The sequence below is a fragment of the Ptiloglossa arizonensis genome, chromosome 3 (assembly GCF_051014685.1).
Source record: "Ptiloglossa arizonensis isolate GNS036 chromosome 3, iyPtiAriz1_principal, whole genome shotgun sequence".
Lineage (NCBI taxonomy): Eukaryota > Metazoa > Arthropoda > Insecta > Hymenoptera > Colletidae > Ptiloglossa > Ptiloglossa arizonensis.
The window spans coordinates 3,811,608-3,834,513 of NC_135050.1; the positions used below are offsets into that span (position 1 = coordinate 3,811,608).

At 32.0% G+C, this 22,906-nt stretch overlaps 1 protein-coding gene across 9 annotated transcripts in view; it reads right to left on the minus strand.

Annotated features, from left to right (window-relative positions):
• Positions 1 to 3,453: 3,453 nt before the first annotated feature.
• The window catches only part of LOC143144312 (uncharacterized), a 39,225-nt gene continuing 19,772 nt past the window's right edge, over positions 3,454 to 22,906 (minus strand). For 7 of the 9 annotated variants that reach the window (XM_076306609.1, XM_076306608.1, XM_076306607.1 and 4 more), the window contains exons 3-12: positions 21,066 to 21,157; positions 12,827 to 12,936; positions 12,630 to 12,752; positions 12,387 to 12,545; positions 12,119 to 12,300; positions 10,424 to 10,720; positions 10,166 to 10,356; positions 9,161 to 9,349; positions 6,906 to 6,962; positions 3,454 to 3,816 (exon numbers count right to left, since the gene is read on the minus strand). In XM_076306609.1, the coding sequence (XP_076162724.1) occupies positions 3,583 to 3,816; positions 6,906 to 6,962; positions 9,161 to 9,349; positions 10,166 to 10,356; positions 10,424 to 10,720; positions 12,119 to 12,300; positions 12,387 to 12,545; positions 12,630 to 12,752; positions 12,827 to 12,936; positions 21,066 to 21,157 (1,634 nt within the window). In that variant the 3' untranslated portion in view covers positions 3,454 to 3,582. Of the gene's footprint in view, positions 3,817 to 6,905; positions 6,963 to 9,148; positions 9,350 to 10,165; positions 10,357 to 10,423; positions 10,721 to 12,118; positions 12,301 to 12,386; positions 12,546 to 12,629; positions 12,753 to 12,826; positions 12,937 to 21,065; positions 21,158 to 22,906 lie in introns of all 9 variants that reach the window. The other 2 variants (XM_076306610.1, XM_076306602.1) reach the window with 2 other exon arrangements.

The window sequence follows — 22,906 nt, forward strand, 5'->3', positions numbered from 1 at the left end:
GAGAATTCGTTGATACAATCCGCTACTGTTCTATATTACAGTGAGCTATATCCTAATCACAGGATTCTCGATCGAAGAACAAAAAAAGAATAGAAAAAAGTTTCTTGGAAAATGATTCTTTTCAACCGCAGCGACGAGATTGTGGAATCTTTTATACTTTCGATTTTTCTTCCTTTTTCACAAAGAATTACCTCCAGTTATTCGGGAACACCCTGTATATTTCATAGCAATGTAAAATTTTTATCGACGACATCGACGTCGAAAGAAGTTTGTTGTCCTCTTTTTCCCAAAAACAGTTCTATGTACGATATCTCGTTTACGCGTTGTTCTCGACACTAGAACCAACGACATGTTTTTCAAAACACATGCTATGGAATTTAAACAAATTTCATTATGAAAGCAGTTGAAATCAGTCATTTTGATTGGTTGGTAAATCTAGTGTTAAATCGAGAACATACACGACAATTATTGAAAATTAAATTTAGAAATCATTTTGTTCCGATGCAATTTTTGGTAAAATCGATAGTGACCAAGATACGAATAAATAAACCGTGCTTGCTTGCATTACCACGTCACAGGAAAATGGACGATTTGCGCTGAAACTTGGAGCTTACCAATAGCCCAAATAAAATTATATAATTCATAAACTTGCGTAACGTTGCAAAATTCGTGCAACTTCTACGTTCTGCAAATATTTTCAATAGAATTGTAACCAAGGTATCATTACAACTTTTTCTGTTTTCAACCTATGCCCTAAATAGGGTTTCGTCGCTCGAATTTAAAAACTTGCACTACCTACTAAATTATACCATATTTGATCTATTCGGAGCTACGTACATAAATAATAAAAGAAAATTAAAAATACATTATACATTGGGAATTCTGAAATAATATAAACATTTCCAAAGAATTTTTTTCTATTTAGAGCAACGTTTGGTAATTCGACTGGTACTCAAATCGAATACATTCAGCTTTGTAACGTGCAACTTGCTACTAGGTTGTTCGATAAGTTTTGTCGTTTCATCCATTGTAAAAGAAAATACTATGACACTTCAACTTTGAGTCGACAGATCTACATAAAACTTCACACGTGTTCATCAAACAGTAGTACCATTTTTAGAAAAATAAAACGACGAACCTCATACCGCCATTTCTTATCGAACGACAAAACTTATGGATCCACCTATTACAATGTTGTAAAAGATAAAACAGGAAACCGACAGAAATCTCTTCACGATATCTCGATTCACGAGAAATACTAATAAAGCTGTAGACATACGACTCGAGATTTATAAACAAACAGTAGCAGTCAAGCAACGACGCAATAAAACATTGGCACTGGATCACTTCGTTACACGATTCTTGGGATTCCTCTCGTTAATCTCCAGCATATTTACGCAAGCAGACGTAAATCATGCTACATACCCGATACGTGTCGACCTAGTAACGTCTGCAGTTAAAGATAGAGAATGAGCTTTATATACGCGAAAGATTGGTCATGACCCAAGCACCTGTCTTGTTTCGTGATCTTTATCAAAGTATCAACAAAGATCGCACGTGGAACGAATGTATCATTCTTGGCAATTTATCGTCGGAAACATCGTATATGAATATCCGAAACGTAAATTCATCATTGAGAAGCACCCATCTTGGAACGATACTATAAGAAATTTATAGATTATCGATCAGAACACAAATACACAATCTTACTAAACATATTCGAGCATTCCACTTTTAGAAATATTGATCGTTAAGGGGATAATTGAATCTTGGAATTGTAAACATTTTTAATCTTACATTTCTAGGAACTTAATAAATGTAATCGTTCGAAATTGATAGAGTCTACATGCTCGTTATGCGGTAAATGATTTGTTAACATTTCATTACAAAATATTAATAATCACGGGAGTTGTATTCGATTACGTATATAAATGTATATTTCTTTTTCTCGGTGAACAAAATTCGACACTTGCGGGAAATCTAAATAAAAATTTTCGCAAGGAATGTATGATTTAAAAAGGTATATCTTTTGTGTGAAGGGAGTAGAATGTGAACAAAAAATCTGCTGTCTTCGTTTTATCAACAAACATCGAAATTGGTTTCCATTTTTTTCTCAACTTCGATATTTTTTTCTTTTCAGGAATTTTTTTCGAAATTTCATTTCTGATACATCTTAAATAATCTTTCTAAATGGACGTACAGAAATTTCTTACACAGTTTCTGAAAATTTAGTTTGCCTTTAAGATAAACATTTTAATTCAATTTCAATTCTGAAGACTGAATAGAGTAAAGTCACAGATAATTTCGATATATTTACCTATGAAATTCTGATAGTAGAAGTCGACCTTCGATGGAGATATATCGAAAAAAAGTACCTACGTGTATTACGTTTAGAGTTGGAGAACCATTTCGTCAATTTTGTTTTTTTTTTCAACAAATCAGAGCTTAGAAACGAACTTACGACTACATGTGATTAAAAGTAGTCCGAATATAGTCAAAAACATTTTTACTTATCAGAGTATTTTTCCCCCTTTGAAACGAACAATCTTTTTTTTTATTTTCTTCTTGTTTTGAAAAGAGACGGAAATATTCTAGATGCTTGTGTTAAAAGAAATGCTTTGAATAATAAAAAATGTACAAATGTTTACTTTGCATGCGTGTTTAACATACTAGTACACATGTGAAATCGCTTTGAAATTATAGTCATCGAGTGTATGTAATGTGAGTCTCGAGTGCTGTTGGTCTATCTTCCTCATTCTCAGTGTAGTTATATCCTGTTTGCTTTGCTTGTTGGATAATATGTAACTAAAACGCTACGAGCCTAATTTTTTTTAATTATCCGCAAAATACTGTACTTTCTACATAAATGGGGATCACTCTTGTTTGATTCATGACCTCGAACATTGCACAAATCTTGATAATAGCAAGAATTTTCAATCATCACCACGAACATTGCACAAATTTTGATAATTGCAAGAATTTTCAATCATGTCTTCTTGCAATTATTAAGGTTTAATTAATTACTTACCATAGTTATGGTGGTTGAACGTTATAGCTCTCTTTTTCGATACGAAAGTAGAATAATTGAGACACCTAATATGAAGAAAATGGGTATCTTAAACAAGAACTACTTTTACAATTTTTAATAGTTGTAATATAATTGCAATAATAATAATAATAATAATAATAATAATAATAATAATAATAATAATAACAATAATAATGATAATAATAATAATAATAATGACACTACTACTAATAATAATAATAGTAATAATAATAATAATAGTAATAGTAATAGTAATAATAATAATAATAATAATAATAATAATAATAATAATAAAAATGATGATGATGATACTAATAATAATAATAATAATGATGATGATACTAATAATAATAATAATAATAATATTAAATGACAACCATAATTAATAATAATTGTAATAATAATACATTATATGCATTTTATTTCAATAAAATCTCTATGTAAAAATTCAGTTATAGCACAATAACAGCGCTTCGGGTCGCACCACACTTGGAATTCAGGATTTTCAATACGTTTCTTTCATAATACATACGTTAACGTAATTTCTTATTGACTTGGTCAATTTGCTCATCGACCCTCTCGGAGATTCCACGGAACTTGTTTGGTTCTGGCCCAATCATTTGTATAAGTTGTGGCACATCCTGGCCGCTGATTTGCGTGAACCGTGCCAATGACTTCATGCAAGCAAACAGCTGTTCCTCGGCCGGATTACCATTGAAATATTGCAAGAGCGCCATTGTCAACTCTACGGCAACATCGTCGAACACCTGCGTGTTTGATAAAACACAAAGTAATTAAAAGAAACTTACAAATATTTAATTACACGGATCACTTAACACCTGTAAAATAATAAATACTAACAAGGGTCATTAATTAAGTATCCAAAATCGAAATTGTTCTCCTCGAAGCATATTGTTAAACAGGTATACTTGGACACTTTGTAATCGAAATAGTTAGTGAATAAGATACAGTACTTATTACAGTAACTATTTGAACGATAATCTATTCTCACTTCACTTCAGCCGTGGAAGTGCTCCTTAAATTAGGAACATTGTTCTTGAAAGATAATTATATTTTCTAGTACTGTCGGGAGAATATAAAATGAAGAAGAAACTTAATGAAAGTTGATACATGCTACACACATACAAACGCGCGCGTGCACACATGCACTTATGCAAAATGAAGTATTAATATCATTACATAAATATAAAAATATATGTTTCTACTAGGTGGGCCGTTTAAACGGGGATATTTAAATATCTCCGTTATTTACAATTTTATGAAAAAATTTTTCAGGAAGAAGTTGCATTATTTGAAAAGACACGTGTAACGATAGCATTATTAGTTTTCCAAAATCATTCTTTTGTAAGAATTTAAGGTTATTTCTTGAATGACATCTTATTTTTCTTCGAATTTAATCTCAAGAAATTTACATTAATATGTCAATGTTATCAAACAGTTCGATGGATTTGTGCCGAAAAGTTTATGTTATATTTCTCCTTATTGAGAGATTTCGTCATGGAAAATATTGTTTCAAATGAATGTGACTTTAAGTATTATGCATTGTCTTACGATCGGCATATAAGTGTACGACTATTGTCAAGAGAAATTCCACCTGTATCATTTAAGTTTACATCGAGATCTATATAGGCAGGTACTACACAGGTACATAGGCATATTTGAAAAAATTGTTTGTTTAATAGTTAAAACGTGAAGAAGAGTGCTTAAAATGTATTATGTTCTCTGTAAAATCGTGCTTTATAGATTGAAAAGTAAAAATTAATAAATGCATTAGTATTAAAAATATTAGTAATCTTTGCGTCTCTCTATATGTAGAGTTATTTGATAATTATAAACGGTAGTATATGTAAATTATGACAACAATTTTAAAATATAACTATACTTATAACGAAAGGTGAAAAGAATCTAACTGTTTATTAGATACAATAGTTTGTAAACTTAAACTGTACGAAAATTACAAAAGTATTCAAGTGATTAAAAATTACTATTTCGAATAGAATATAACCATAACCAGTTGTTCAAATCTCAAAATAATAAAATTAGTTGCAATTAAATGTATTTGATGACATGTAACAACTGTGAATCCAAAAAGATTGGAAACATACAAAATTAAGCAAAAAAAATTAATATTAAAATGCCATAACAAAACAAAATTTTACATTGAGAACGAAAACTATTATATAAAAGCAACGTATTATATTATTATATTAAAAAATCAAGTTTGACGGAACTATCGACGACAAAATAAATAAAATGGGAAATGTAAAAAGTAACTATTCTTTTCTTATTGGTATCTTAGAGAATAAATAAATCTGTTAATGTTTTAGGTAATTTAAGCCCTTTTCTTATTGTTATTGGCTATTAACTCTTTTAACTATTTAATGTGTAATTATTTAAAATTTTTACGAACTACGCAATAGTGGAATAACCCCCCCCCCCCCCTCTCTTTTTCTTATATATACCAGTGCTCTTATTTTTATACATGTATTTCTGTCTGCATTTATATTCTTTCAATTCACTTCCATATTTATTTTACTGGAAGAGAGCCCAAAGAATATGTCTAGCTACAACGTTGTACTTCACAAACTTTCTATAAGTACTGTTAAACTTATGACTGTTTTAAAGTACCAATAATGTTTAGTTTTAGCTTGTAACACAATAAGTGATATTCAAAAAAACGAGCATCCCCATTTAGAGTAATTTCACTTTTCCAATGACAATTATCACATCGACTATAAATAATAGAATTATTTTAAATCGTAGATTTAATCGTAGATTTCGGTGTCCGTTTGTTCAATACGAACAATCCATCGACTTATGTGACCGCAAACGAGAACAATCCTTATCGCTTTATCACACATTGGATCAAACCTCATCCACCAATGAAGACAAAATTCAAAATTTGTACTCTTTTTATTCAATTAGTGGGATTTTCCCGATGAAAATGAAATCTACAACTACAACCTCATACACTCGGATTATGTTTAATTATACGCAATTAAGAGTTTTTCAAAAGTGATTCAAACAGGGTATAATTGATTGTTTGTAAAAAACAATCCGAATGATATCGTGTTTGATTTATTTTCATCGGAGAAACGCCGCCAATCAATTAATAATATCTACCCTCGTAAAATTAGAATGAAAAATATAAAAAATTTCGTTATGCATTAATGATTAACACGTTAATACACATGCGATATCGCTTTGAAGTTTTGGCCATCGATAATACGAGACCTGGACTTTAGATTGCGATAAAAACTAAAAATTAAACACTACATATCATGCTTTCGAGTGAACTTCTATCCTCATTTTATCATTTAAAACCGGAAATTACTATATAGATAAAGGACATTCAAGACGAAGATTGAGGTATCTAAACCTTAGAGATTTATAGTTTAAACATCTTTTTCATAGACCGTCTGTAAGATGCTTGATATTTATTCAGATAAATCTTATCATTCATAGAATAATCATTTTCAATCGCCTTATGTCTTAAATTTTAAGTTTGATACGAATGAAAGACTTCGTAGATATCCTTTAGATTTGTATGGTTAATAACATTATTCAAGGAGAACAAAAGCGTTTGTGAACACTTACCCAATACCCCTTGAAAGAATCTATTATACTCTCGTGGCTCTTTAATCAGCCGATGAATAAGTCCGTCAAATTACCTCCTTTCTCAATTATTTTCTGATGTAAAATTAAATCGTATATTATTCAAATTGTCTTATATTATACTTGTGAAATGCGTACTCGCTTGACTCGTGTTAATCGATTGCAACGATGAACGACTTACCGTAACGCATAGTTATATTATACGTGTTCAGACAAGTACCTTAGAAATACTGCCTTTTGGTAAAAGTCGCCGCAGATTTTTGCTTTTGTGCATTTTCTGAAAAAAACAGTCTCTCGAAAGATATCCATCATTTTGAACTGCAACGCAGTATCGTACACATGTAACATATAGGTACAAACGAGCAACAAGACTGTTTATATATTCCTTGAATTATCGTTGTTGATACAATGAATTTAATGTTTCCAACAAGATTTCGTTGCTCATCCGCGAATCGGTTACAGGACTTGATACAAGGTTAAATACCTCATTTACATTTTGCAAGTACAGCTGATTTAATAATAAAGGCAGCACTTCTGTTCGCGAAATAAATAAAAGCTTGACCTTCGCTGTCGTTTTGCTTAAGTAATAGTATATTAAAAAAAAAAGGGCGAAAAGCGTTTTAAGCGATATTATGGATAATAATTTGCATGTCAAAAATAGGGAGTTTCGTTTATCTGAACTACCCTAATACTTCTGTTGCTTTTTAAAGCACGAAAAAAGACCCTTTTCATGATCAACGATATTTTTTAATTCAAATAACAATAAAGATATCTAATTGCAACTAAAAAATGGTAATGTCCTTGAGAAAAAAAATCAATAGCTATACTACAGTAATGTCCCGCATGATCATCAGATTTGATTCGTTGAATAGTTGTTGGTATCCTTACAATCTGAGGGATCTCCGTTGGAATCAATACAGTGTGAAATACAATACAAACTGACCATTACTTTGTAAGAAACCATCAGCTGGCATTTAAAGATCACAAACTTAGTAAAAGATGAAATTTAAACATTTTTGGTTTTATTTTTATGAAAATAAGATTATTTTAAAATTATAGTAATGTTTCGTTGAATGATTATTACACGGAATCTAAGACTGTCTTACAACATATAAATACACTCCTTGCAATTCGGTCGCCTTTGTGTTTTACTGGCACCAGCATTGGACAATCAGAAAATAGACAGCAAGTGAAAGCAAATAAGAAAGAGTGACCGATGGTCAAAGAAAAAGACAGTGTGTAAGGAAAAGTAAGTGTAAATGAAAAAAAAAGAATACCTCCATGAAAATGAGAATGAATGAGATACAGATAAATAATTTAAAATCAGGGATCGAATGAAATTATTAACATTTTAAACATTCTACGGCAAATTATAGTATTTCTGATTTCATTGAAGCTTCATGAATTAAACGTGCTGTACGAGAGTTACGTATATAATCTCCAAACCGTTTTTGTAATCTGCATCTCATTCACTCTCATTTTCTTAGATATATTCTTTTTTCTTTGTTCTTTCTTTTTTACTCCTACTCTATCCAACACGGTGAAACCTTTCCTTCCATTACCGTTCATTCTTTCTAATTTGTTTTCACTAGCCATTGTTTTTTTCGACTGCCGACTACTATTAACGGCAAAATACAAAAGTGACTGAATCACGCACACTTCACGCGTTGTATGGTTTTCCCGAGTCTCGTATGGCGATTATACAATGGGACATTACTGAATTTATCTTTTTGAAACAAAGATCTTCTTTCCTAATGAATATTTTCGTAATCATAAAAATAACCGGATGTTGAATAGTTAAGATGGATGGAATAGCTTGTACACTAGATGATTTTAGAAACAAGTCGTATCTCTTTCTTGATTAGAGACAATGGAAACAAATGAGAAGAAAAAGTTGACTGGCTTAAAATAGTTTAACTTTCTTTTATGACAATTTTTTCGTAAATGCAACGATGCACCTATAAGATGGAATTACATTCTTTTTTTAAATGAGAATATTAACTTCTTTTATATAAGTTAATTCCTTTTATCATTCTGCGTATAAAAATAAAAAGGTATGGGCATCGAAAATTGAATATTTTAAAAAATATTTGAAAGTAAAATGCATGTTTGAAGTTGCATTTAAAAGACAAAGACATACATCTTATATCCAAATATCCAATAAGGTATTCGATTTTTGATGACTGTACTCTAATAGTTTTATAATTATTTCAGAAAAATAATTTCTGATAAAAAGAAATGTAATTGCATTTTGCAGATAGAGCCCATACAATTATTTCATTTTTCTCTCCATCATTTGTTTTTATCTGTAACCGGACAAGACAAGCGACTTCTCTCAGTTTTACAATTATCCTTCATTTATTCCTATTGAAGTAAAATGCGTACGAGAGTGACTGCAAGTGTGAGTTTAAACGAAAGCGAAAGAAGTGGCTCGTTTGTTAATTGGATAGGAAGGATACAGACCACAGTTTTTACCTCCTTGCAGGCAAGATTGTGAATAATAGCGGCGCCACGAATTTGCATGTCGACCGAGTTCGAAAGTAACGAGTGTACTGCAACTTTGGTTGTCACCCTAATGTTACTGGTATTTTGATTCTGATGTTGCCATTCTGATATGTATAAGAGCCATTCCGAACTACTGAGGTTTTCAAACATATTTGCAATCTGTAATGTACAATAAAAATTAAACAATACTAAATTTTATTAACGCATTAGAACGTAGATAAGAGGAGACTGTCTCGATTTGAAGGAACTCTTTTTGAATCACAATGTTAGCAGCTAGTGGTTTGTAATTTCTGTAAAAAGTAGTTTGAAACAAATGTTTATGTATTCTAGATATGCAATTATCTCCTTAACTTTTCCATTGCTTTGTGGATTGAGACGCGGCAGAATGTAGTCATTTCTTGAGCCTTGGTTACCGTACAAAAATGTACTGCCTAATTTACTCAAAGAATCCAACTAATAGAAAATTTTAATTTAGTATATTTGATCGTATTTCAGGCAGGACGATACGAGCGACTGCTACTCGGTTCTGTGCACCCCGCAACTCAAAATTTACGTTGAAATCCAAACGAAACAGGCTTTAAAACTCAGTCGATCCTTAAACTGCTTCTAAGATTGATCAATTAACTGGCCCGATTATAACTGATAATAACTAACCAGTGAATTCTGATTGTTCATGCAAAGCTTGAATGTTTCTAAACCTAATACTTTTTTTTAACATTTGTCTGATCTAGGACCCCTACAAAAATGAGATTCAAAGCCTTATCACGCATTGTCAATAGTGCCTTGATAAGTAATCAATCGTAAAAATTGAATATATCTTGCTCAATTCGAATCTAACGATTGAAAATCGCTTAAACTCTAACCAAATTAAGAGCATACAAAATAATAAAACTATTTTTTATAATAATAATGGCTCGTCACCAGTCAAAAAACGTTCGTTCAAGTGGTGACCTTCCCTTGTATTATTTTACTTACGAATTGTGTGAGAGGGAATTGTTCTTCCTGTGGATGACGGTCGATGTCAAATGCGTAATTCATAATAATATGTTCTCTCCTATCCTGATGCAGTAGAAGAATTACATCGTCTTTTAATGCGGCAACGGAAAGTATGTTCAACAATTTCACTCTTGTATCGCTCGATAAAGATTTGTCGTACAGAATTCGACCTAAATACGTGAATATTGTTTAGCGAGTATCGTTTAAACAGAAAAAAACAGCAATTTGCCAACTCACCTACGAAATTTAAGAAATTATCCCCAAGTGCCCAAGAGCCTTCATTTTCTATAATATATTGCTCGAGTTCTTGCATGCAGACTGCTTCTTCTTCGTTCAACTTTCCTTCCAATAAGTTGGATAATGCCTGATACTCCGACTTCACGTCCACTAAGTCTTTAAACACTATAGGGGGATCACGATGACGTTTCCTTTCCTCCTGTTCCATCTGCTCCTCTTCTTCCATTTGCATGAATCTATCAGATGGTAACATATCTGTGCTATCTCCAATGGTGGCTTGCATGTCGCTCAGTACAGCTGCGTATCAAACAGAAGATAAGCAGAAGTATAATATTTACTCCTATCGTACGAATAAAGATATATTAAACAACAGACACCAGAAGCGTAAAACAAATTGTAATCCTTGTCTGTGTACGGGTCACACGATCTGTTTAGAATTAATAAATAAACAAAAGAATAAAACATAAACAAGTTTTTTTTAGAACACGCATATTGAAACATAAAAGTTAAAAGTATTATGCGAGAGTACGAATGTTGATAACAATATATTCTTACACTCGAACAATATTTCCAACTTATACATAATATATTGTTATCAATATTCCTATTCTTGTATAAAAAAAAAAAAAACATATTGCTACTAATACTCCTATTTTCGTATAACAAAAAGGTGTTGTATGCAAATATTTCTATTTTCTAATTGTATACACTATACAATAATTATTCTATTTCTTGAAAAGAACCCACAACCAAAATGAAAACGTTGAATCACTACTATGACGTATAGAGGATGTCTTTATATTTTCAAGTGAAACTATGAGAATACGAATTACGTAACAATGAATTTTTATTATAGGATATACAAGACGATCGTGTTTATCTTATTTGTGTATTCGCATGATGTTTGCTGTGTTGAAACGATTTACTGTAACTGACAGTTGATATCAGTAATAGTGATGTCATAATAAACGATTACTTACTCTGCTTAATTTCTCATTTCAAAATATCGTCCTTGCACGTCGACAACAAACTTGACGTCGATACGGTATGGACATTATTGCACTACGAATTTCAATATAGTCACTTCTGTATCGTAAACCTCTTGCTTTGGAGTTCCCCAGATGTAGAATTCAAAATTTATCAAATATTGTAATCTCGGGGATCAAAGGACCGATCCCTGCGACCAGTCCACGTTTGATCGTAATTTTCGACATCGTGCGAATACACAGATAAAATAAACACATTCGATCTCTCATATTCTGCAATGGAAAATCCGTCGTTACTTGTTTCACGATGCGTTCAATATTCGCCCATAACTTTGTAACGAAGAATTGACAGCCTACTGTCGTATAAAATTTTTTTATTTCCACTTGCAGAACACGCGTTTGGAAATTAACAAAAAAAAAAAAAAAAAAAAAACGTAGAACACCCTATTATTTTGTTTAAAACGAAACGGTATACCGCTGTAATTTAATTTAACTTTTAAGTAGGTACTCGAGGGTACAACAGACCCTTGGAAATCGAGAAGAATTAAATATTCGTTCGTGATTTAAGAAATAAAAAAAAAAGTGTTTGAAAAACCTCAATGCGTCTACTTGCATTAAAAATACGACAGCACCTATTTAAGAAGGATCAACATAATACGTATGTACATATGTATGTACAAATGTTTCCTATTAAATAATTTCGTTATACTTTCGCTTTCCGCCATGTATGCACAATTGCTGGGCCCGGTGCTAGTAGTGTCGTTTGCGGTACTGTCTCTACTTCCTTTTTGTTTCTTCTCCTTCTTCTTCTTCTTTTTTTTCTTCCGGTCCTTCTTCGCAAGTTTCTCGTTAAGCTCGTTTCTCCTTTCCTCTAACGCGATCGAATTTAGCCTATCGTGAAGTAAGTATATATTAATAACAATACCGATGATAAAAACGTTGCTGCGCAAAAAATAAAACTAAGATGGTGTTCTTACCTTGCTTCCTCGATAGCCTTATTTAAAAGCTCGTACTCCGGTGAAACTTCTCTAGGTTTTGACGTGTCAAGTAATACTTGACCAACAGTATACAGTACCGCCTCCTTCACGTTGCTACTTAAAGACTCTATCAGGGTCGTCACAAATTTTCCAATTGGACTATATGAAAACGCAAACAGTGATCAAGTATACAAGTACGAAGAAATGCGCAGCATCGCCCTACACACGCTTTGGCGCTCTTACGTTTGAACTATCTCTTCCGGTAAGTCGAGAATGTACTTCGGGATACCCTTGCCAGCCAAGAAATGGCTAACTTCCTCCGTGAAGCAGTTGCAGTTGTGGCTCAAAAGATTGTAGGTGCCCCGGCTGCAACCGAACGTCAGGCATTACGAATTCGGGTAATAATAATTCGACGAAAATAATTATTAAATATAACTCACGCGAATTTGGACGTTCGCAGGCCTTCTATGTATTCCCAGAAAATAGTGTACGGCAGGTAGGTGTCACCGATCTTTTCCACCTTGTTCGGCTTTCCTAACACGGTGCTACCCTGAAATGAAAAATGAATTCCTCGGGAAGAGACTGAGCATTCGGAAGCGCGTCAATGTCAATTTTACGAGAGAATCGTGACTCAGGTTCCTCCACCCCCTCTGTTACCGGCTCTAGAGCGGGTAATTTTAGACCCACGACAAACTTGCGCTTCCCTATAAGAAACGCTCGAAATAACTGCATCGTGGATCAGAGTTGCGCTCTTTCGTCAAAAGTAGAAGAGAAAGGAATAAGAACGATGTAAAAATAATAATAATAATAATAATAAAAAAAAAAATTAAAAAAATGAAAGGAGAGAAACAAAAAGAAGAAGAAGAAAAAAGAAGAAGAAGAGTTCGAATGTATACCCGAAGCGTGGCTCTCGGAACTAAATTTAAACGATCGGCCAGAAGTTCGGTTAAAAATATAAACTGGGTAGGAAACCATGAATAAGAATGTTTCGCGAAATAAACTCTGACAAGGTTTTAAACTAACGAAAAGTTTATTTCGAGAGGAATAACCGTGATTGACGAACCCGGTCGACCGACACTTGACTTTCTTCCACGGCACTTGAAGTATCGTTGCACTTACGTTGGAACGAGCGAACGACTCGCAATTAATCGCTTAACGAACCAAAGACGATGTAAACTCGAATCGATTTATCCGACGAACCGTTTTTCTTACTTGGTTTGCGTTCCGTCAACGAACAACTCGCATACGAACTGACGTCGCGGCGCCTCGAGATTCGACACCACGCACCCGGCAAGCGTAACTCAAGATAAACGATATTCGAGTTCGCATGGCAGCGCGCACGCTCTTCATCGATGCAGCTTTCGCTTTGCTTTTTTCATCGCGTCGCGCTTGTGCACCAAAAACAGCACCTGCCAGCTGATTGTCCATCGTGGTCCTCGATCGCATCGAGGATGTTACTAATCACAACTATAGTCGTGTTACGAACACGCTGAAACTGAAATCATTCAAATCCCGTACAACTATTCCCGGACTTATCTTTTTTGTTCAAAATCATTAATTATCGTATTGATTGTGAGCAGTTTTCAACCAGTGTAAATTTGTACGCTTCCTCAAAATCTTTCAGGTTTCTCGCACTTCTATCCCCAGGAGCACTTTCCGTTTCCTTGATTCTGATTCTAACAGGTTGTTCAATAAGTTTTGTCGTTTATCGTTTGATAAAATTTATCGAACAGTACTGTTCGATGTAGTACTGTTCAATAAGTTTTATCGAACGATAAAATTTATCGAACAATCTAGTATTACTCGCATTTGCACTTCGGCTAATAGATACTCTGTATCTCTCGACTTGTTCAATGTGTCATTCGCGAAATTTCGTTGTCAGTTGAACAATCTTTTGTAATCTTTTCTCTTTAATTTACGCACTATACTTATTTCTCTTTGAAAATCAATGAGTTTATTGCCCGTAAATAAATAAATAAATAAATAAATAAATAAATAAATAACGGCTAGGAAAGCGTTAACCCTTTACCCTACGATTGAAGTTTTAATGGCGCGTGTCATAAGCAAGGTCACAACTCTCACTGAAAAACGCCCTCGTGAAAACCAAGTTTTCTTTTCAAAGACATTACATAAGGGTTTCTTTCTAATATTTTTAAGAAAATATATTTCAACGTACGAAAGTGGACAAGACACATCCGTGGTTCTCACGTTTGACTCGATTCCTTCATCACAAGTTTCGCACGATATTGTAGACGTTAACGATAACAGAAGCCATGCCGAGCAACGCAACGAAACCACCTTCAATGATGGTGGATCGATACGCAATTTACGATCAACGTACTTCAACACGCGCAAATAATACGCGTTTCAATTTCACCGAATCTAAACGTCAACAGAAAGAAATCGACAGGAAGTTACGTTCGAGAATATGGTTGAAAATAATTTTGTCTTCGCGCTTTGCAGTTAGATCGGACAGAGGCAATAGACTCGTGCATTGTTATCTTCACCGAACCTTTAATTAATATCGATACTGAGTTTCGATCTATCTGTTCTTCTTACAGTACACGAAAAGTTTGATTCGATAGTACACTTTGTGATAATGATAATTTCGCACCGATAACGAGCACTCTTTCCCTAATATAATTTTTTCCGATACAATGCATCGAAACTAAACAGAATAAAAGCAACAAAGCTCTACCGTAACTTGATTTCTGTCTTATATTCAACCAAACGACGAGGAAATCATGCTGATACTTAATTCGAATGTGACAGTTGTCCTTTTTACCACGACAAGGAGTTTGGTTTGTAAATATAGTTTGCAGTAGTTTTAATTTTACAATGACAACGGAAATCATCCTCTTAGAATAACTTTGTAAATAGTGGGCATGTAATTAAATTGAAACTTGTACGCAATTTTAACATGACAGTTGGGTTTTTTTTTAAAGTAATAGAGAACTTGATTCAAAGTGTGAAAGTACTTTAATCCCAGGTTGACTTTTGCTGATTTTCACTATGGACCTTGGATAAAGAACCTCCCATTACTTAAATGATTTTGAATTAAAAATAATGCTATTTGTAAAAACTATTGATTATTCTCCGTTCTTACGATAAATGGAAATAAAGAAGCGGTCGTTAAAACTAATGCAAAGAATACAAAACTTGAATTACAATTGATCGAAACATTATAGATGATACTATATGAACAATATAATATCTTTATCCTATTGTTGAGTAAAAGGAACAAGTTGTTTCACCGATGAGAAAGTTTACGAATTTTAAACGCAACGAAACAATTTACAACCTGGCATTAATTAAAAAAAGTAAAATATCGTTTGACTCAAAAATCTTCCCAGAATTAATCAAATATCGCGTAAAGGGAAGAGCAATTAGTTGGTCGGCTATTGTATCGAGAAGTTTCGTTCGAAAGTATACGTTAAAATAATTTTAATTTCATAATAATAACGAAAGCCCTTTTTCTAGTAACATATCTAACATAACGTTCGATAGGAAAATTCGTCTCTCCGTATAGGGTGTTTCAGAAGTATAGGAGATAGATTTATTCGTTTAAATAGAACTCGCAAAAGGAAGGAAAAACGTTCGATTGACCGTAAATTTGTTATTTTACAAACCTATATAGTTCTTTGTATAATACAATCGTACACCTTGTAGAACGAATTATATCTAGTTGTACCGCTTCTTGTATAAGCGCAAAGAGCTATTTTAAATTATTTCGAAACGTAAAAACATCCGAGGAATAGGCCTACTGGCCACGGAAACGGTATTCGGTATTCTAATCGTCTTAATAATACTGGAAATATTTAAAAATCTAATCCGTAACGGGACACGTTCAAGACGGTATGTACGCTCGCTGAGAAGCAATCTACCTTCGACTTACGAATTAAGAAACGATTTGTTCCCGGAGCTGTGTTTATTTTTCTTTTTGCGAGTTTTATTATCGAGTTACGTTTGTACCTATCGTAAGTACCGAGACAGTGTGTACAGTCGTTAGCGAGTATTTTTAATACAAGATGCCCCCCCAAATAATTCCGTGTACCTCGAAACGAACGAATGATCTATGCAGCTTCGTCGGTGATCAACGTTGGGGTGCACGAAGAAACTCACCGGCAGCTTTCGCCTTCGTAGAATCTAGACGACGCGACGAACCATAGGATGAAAAGAGCCATGAGAAAGAGAGAGAGGAGAGAAAGGGATTGAAGTAAGGCGGTGATTATTTTTAGATTCAACCAGACCAAATTTAGTACCCACTCGTGTCTAGCGTATCGTATGGCCGGAATGACTCGCCACTAGCTGAGTGTACGCGTATAGAGCGTCCAATCGGTCACAATTCGGATAGCAGAGATGCACCCTGAGCAGCCTAACATTGCACCGGGTGCAATTTTTTTTCTACTAGTAAATCACGGTTGCCAGAATTTTATTTTCGTCCGAAGTTGGCTCAACGTTACAAGGCTGAACAATAGGAATTCCCGTCCTTCTCTAATGCGATGTTTTAACGCGAATTCGTTTGTATTTGATTACTGGAAGCGTAAAAGTTTATCTATGCCAAAGATCGAACGTCTCAGAGAACTTTTCGATGATAAAATCGAACGCGAACAACTAAATCATTGTAATATCACAATTATTCTTACTCTTCAATTAGAACAACTAAATCATTGTAATACCGCAGTTATTAAAATTAGAAGACAAAGTTATTTAGACGTAGTTGGAAACGAATAGAAATTACTAAATAGAATTATGTACAAAGAAAGTTTCCGAATAATGTACACGAACGTTGCACAATGTTTATTTATGCTCTACACGTAGTCATCTAATATGGTACGAAGAACAAAAGTAAACTGAGAATGTACATTTTTATACATATGATAGTTTTTTTTTTACAACAAAGGGAGAACAAAATATTATAATCATACAACCGTAGGAACAATGTTCATAAACTTCAATATGGCGACCATACTTCTGTGTACATTTTTGTGACATTGAAATTATTATCATGTTCTTTAAGTATTAACATTTCTCCAAAAAATGTTTATCATTACGTAGCAAATAATTTTTAAATGTAGTAGAAAACGACCTGAAGACGAGAATCTCGTTCATTGGAGTTTAATGGAAAGAATAACCACTTAATGAGAATACGTAGCAGTGATTAAATGCAGTGAAACCAGTGTATTATAAGTGAAAATCTTTTTTACTTGGATTAATTACCTCGATAAGTATACGATGTTTCAGCTTCGTTTTCTCACAATTATTATTAAGGTTATACCAATATTCCAAGCAATTATAAATCCACAATTATTTACCACAAATATGATATAAAGGTTAGTTAAAAAGCACTATAAAAAAATTGTGTTTCATTTTCACAAAAAAAAAAACGAAATGATTTTCCGAAAAACCTAATATTTACAAATTACTTGTAAAACAACATATTAAATGAGAGTTCTATACTGAAATAATTCTTAAGCGATAAATGTATTTATAACATCTGATGTACGATTAGTTTATCAGTGTTTACATCACAAGTGCTAATAGATTTTTCTCGACGTGATACCTAGCGTTTATTTCGATCAAATAATTTGTACTTCGTTTTTTGATACTTTCTTTCGTCTTTGGTCGTGGTCAAAGCAATAAGAAGTATAGAGCAAATGATTAATATACTTATTTTCAAAGGTTTAGATAATTAACATAGTGTTGTTAGTAAAAAGCACCGGATACTATATTTTATAATTCTCCTTTTTTAAGTTTTTAAATTTTATTATGTTAAGTTTTACTGACTAAATATCTATGAACAATCCACTTTTTTACGAACGTGATAAATGAATAAAGACAATGTTATAAAAGTTATAAAAAAGTATATTTTCTTTATGTGAAAGTGATAAATGTGAAAGTAAACTTCCATCAACTATTGAAGACATTTTTGACTGCAAAATTGGACTAAACGTTTTAGATTATTTTATATTACAAGAAAGATTACTTTTCGTTTCAAAAGTAAATTGTAATGCAATTACAAACATATTTTCCAGAATAAATGCACAACTACCTGCTATTTTAATTTATCACTTTCTATAGATGTTAATTTATATTTCTGACAGTTTTTTTTTCTATACAATATAAATATCAACTTTTATCTATAGTATAAAGTATGAATTTTTGCAATTCATGAATTTGCTTCGGAGTTACAATCATTTGAAATCAACAGGTTTTTTACGCACTTATCTATAAGTAGATATTTTATCTACTTCTTTAATTTACTCGATGAGTTAACTTATCTAGGTTAAAATTCTGCTTTCTTCGAAAAAATAATATTTGTATACCTCATTAAAGTACATTAAATAAGATATGTGGCTAATGATTATCATTCCGTCTCAATTATTTCTTCATAAAAAAAAAAATTGATAACGTACCCTCAATTCCTTGAGTCAAAATACTAATCTGCCTCCTAATCGAAGATATTTTTATCCAAACTATAAGAAATTACCTCAGAATGTCTTAGAAGCTATTGCAATAACATAGGAAAATCTTAGAATATTCACTTATTGATGAAAGATAAGAAACGAAATAATCGTTTGTGAATTTTTATATACTCTCCATCTTCTGAAATAGATAAATTAGAATTAAAACTAATATGAAGGAATAATATCTCATACATCGATTAAAAATAAGTTCTTTTTTTTTTAATATACTTGTATAACAATTTTAATTATTATTCGGTCGAAGAAATGAAAGAAACCTTTGCGACAAAAATTAAAAACCACATACTTTGCTACAATTATATTATCACTTTTAACGAAAACAACGATCCATACATGTCTATTATTTTTATGAGAATCTGATAAGATGTCTGATGACCCTTTGATGTAACTACTGCATGACATTTGTGAGATATTGAATATGGTATTAAATCCATTAATTGATCGCAAAACTCAATTGGTATTTTTTAGCATATTTTCCTGGGTTTTTGCATTAACTTCGCTTCATTTGTAAAAATATAACTTCCTATTTGACGTTTAACGCAATTCCATAAATTTCGATTAAATATTATCTTCTTGTTGCACTTCATATTACGAACCACACTCGTCGATGTTCGACAGAAGGCTCAATTTACTAGAAAATATTTATTTACATTAAATAGTACATTAATAGTTTCTTAACTTTTGTCACGCAATTTTTACTTTGTTTCTTCAACACAGTATCAATTATAGTCTTTGTATCAATATATTTGACTGTTTATCAATGTGTGAAACGATACTCTACTACTTTTAATTTTAATCGATGATAAAAAATATACAGATAAACATACGATGAAAACTATAAATAGTGGTGTTTTTACCTTATTCTATAACTTTACTAATTTTTCGAAATTGAATCAAATGATTTTAAAACATGTTTCCAACTCATCAAAATTCAAAAACTTGCAAATAAAAAGTAACTATTTTTTTTAAACGTCTACAGTAAAAAAGTTTTTTAATCGAGCCGTGTTTGAATTCAGACAAATTATTTGGATGGTATATTGGTAACTCCATAAATTATAGAATATCATTTAGAAATTCTCAAGCGGATTTTCATTGCCTTAGTTAATAACAAAATTGAACCGTGTATAGACAAGTATAAATTTGTATACGAAAATAGAATATCTAGTCTATCTGGTGATTGGAATAGGTGTAAAATCCGACAAAAAGAAATAATGGTAAAATGCCTGATTCCGTAAACTGCTTGTGATGTCTACAATGTTGGCTTGTATTTATATTTCAGGAAATTCGTTCAAAATTTTATTTGTATTGCTGGACCTTTATATAAATTATTAAACAGACGAACACGCCATAATACTTTCCGACACAGCGCTTTAATATTATTTCAATTAAAAGAAAATAGTTTTTTCAATAATGACGTGAATAAAATTTCATTTAAGTTTTCCTCTATTATAAAAGATAGCATTTTTTTAAATCTTTACGAATAATTCACGTATATTAAAAAAATCAAAAAACTATTAAAAATAATCATAGTTATACAGAGATCAATTTTACGAAAAATAATCTAATCAAATTTTAAAATAACAATACAATGGTTTTATATAAAACTTCATTGAAATCCACTCAATTCCTTAATTGCAATCGTACTAAAAGAGTCTTTTTTTTAATAATCAAAACGAGAATAGGTCTTAAAATATGTTTTTTCATGAACAAAATTTGTTCGAAATTTGACTTTATTACAGTACTCTCTTTTCTTGGAGATTATAAAGTAGTAATGATAAAACAAAAGATTAATTTCCTATGCGTTTTAATTTCCTAACCCTCATCTTTTGGAATATTTCAGCACCCACGGAGCGGACAATGTTGGGTCAATTCAGACCCCTGGCATCTTTACTCGTATTTTCTCAAACTAAGATTATATTATTGGATTGACTAATTTTTAAAAATTGGTATTCTGCATAAAATAACACAACCACGTAGGTATATACATACATATATTGATAAACCAAAATAATATTCTAACATCTAATAAACGTAACAGAATGTTTACTTTTTGCCTAATTTTAATCATGTACTTCGTATTATCTCAAAAGTAAGATTGTTCTAATTTGTGATTAATTTGTTGACATCTAATAATAGTTTCTGAGAAATCTTGTTAGACTAGTTTTGTAGTATTATAGTAGAAGATTATACTTACGGGCTTAGAACTTTGAATACCAATTGGACCAAAGTAGTATTCTCTTCCGTAGACAACAATTGCTGTATGCCATATTCCCTCTATTTGCCGACCTACGCATAAACCAAAATTACTTTGTTTTCAATTACTTTATTTTTTTTTTTGGCAACAAAAAAAAATTTTTGATCAAACTATTGGCAACGATGTAGATTATTTTGATTTTTTATGATAACATCACTGAATTCCTGTGTAAAAATTTTCATTAACTGATAATTCTTTTTAAAGATAATTCTTGTTAATTTTTTAACAAACTGTGAATGTATGATGTAAGACATATTAGTAAAGATCATTGCATAGTTTGCGCAGTTTTACATACGTATATTATCCGTAACAAAACTATTGACATTAAATATATACTTGTAACTTAAAAACAGACCTTAAACACTTATAGAATAACACATAGATTACCGTCAGGTTTTAAAAGATTAAGATCATTCTTACACCTATTCTGGATAAAAGCACAAAATGTTACCTTATAAATCACAATGTCAGAAATTTTCGATCGGTCTGATATTAATTTTTTAGAAATAATGCAGGTACGATTGATCGTTGTGAATTAACCACACCTGTACGCGCACGAGATCTTAATTGCAGCGTATTATTGACCGTAATGGTTCTCATCTATTACCAATCGTGTCACCTGGCAAAGAGGGGGAATGGAACACGTCGAAACAAAGCAATATAGTGCGAAACAAACGCATTATAAAGTTATAAGCCTACACACAAGTTAATGGAGTCAGCGAAATATCCCTCTTGTCTCTGTGCCTCTTTTAATTGTTCCTTCCATATACAGCATACCTACTATGCAGAGATCATATGGTGTCAAAAAATCAAATTAGTCGGCCCACCTCCAATTATACGCATTTTCTCGTTATTTGTCATGCAGTAATGCATAGTTAACTTTCATAAGATTTGGTATCCAACAGTGAAAGTTTCGCGCACAGGATAGTATATTTTTTGTAGAACTGAACTCAAACATTCCATGACAGAAAGAGAATGGTTATAACAGGAAGAAACAAGATGAATACAATTCATCTAGCAGTGACGCCCACGAGACTCCACACTTCAAAAAGATACAGCAATAATTACAAAAATAATCATTAAATATATAAAACTTTATTTCTCATAGTTATCGTGCTCGAATTGTCTTTCTAAAAATGATACCGATGTATTCTTCAGATTATTCTAAGTAAAATGATTCCAAACACGACATAAATCAGACTATTTTTAATTGACTCAATATATGCATTATTACATGATGTTTAACGTGTCTCCCCTTTTCTACTGAGTCAGGTTTCATTGAACCCAAAATGGAATAGGAAGAGGGGAGTGTGAATCGTGGAAAATTAACCGTGCATTAATGTACTTTGATTACAAAGTAATGATTGCAAATGTGTGATCTTACGTAGTGCGTATGTAGTGTTTACTACATACTACTCTTGCATGTATACTGTGTATGTTGAAAAACTACATTTTTGCATGTGTGATGTGTGTTGTATTTGTGTTATTAAATCCCTTTAGTACGATAATAAATGTGTTATATTTGCGTGGTGTGTAACATGTGTGCATACTATTTATGCGATATGTTATGAAATATTTGTATAATATTTATGTGTGTGGTATATGTGGTGTTCATGTGGTATGTATTATATATTCGCGTATTCTGTGAGTCTGTATATAAAATAATTTAAATTATAAATAGTAACATAATGCTTTTCAGATACATATATTGTAATTATATAAATATGATTTACGCAGACCCTTCTAACTATAGTAAACCCTCGATAAAACGCCGCGTTTGT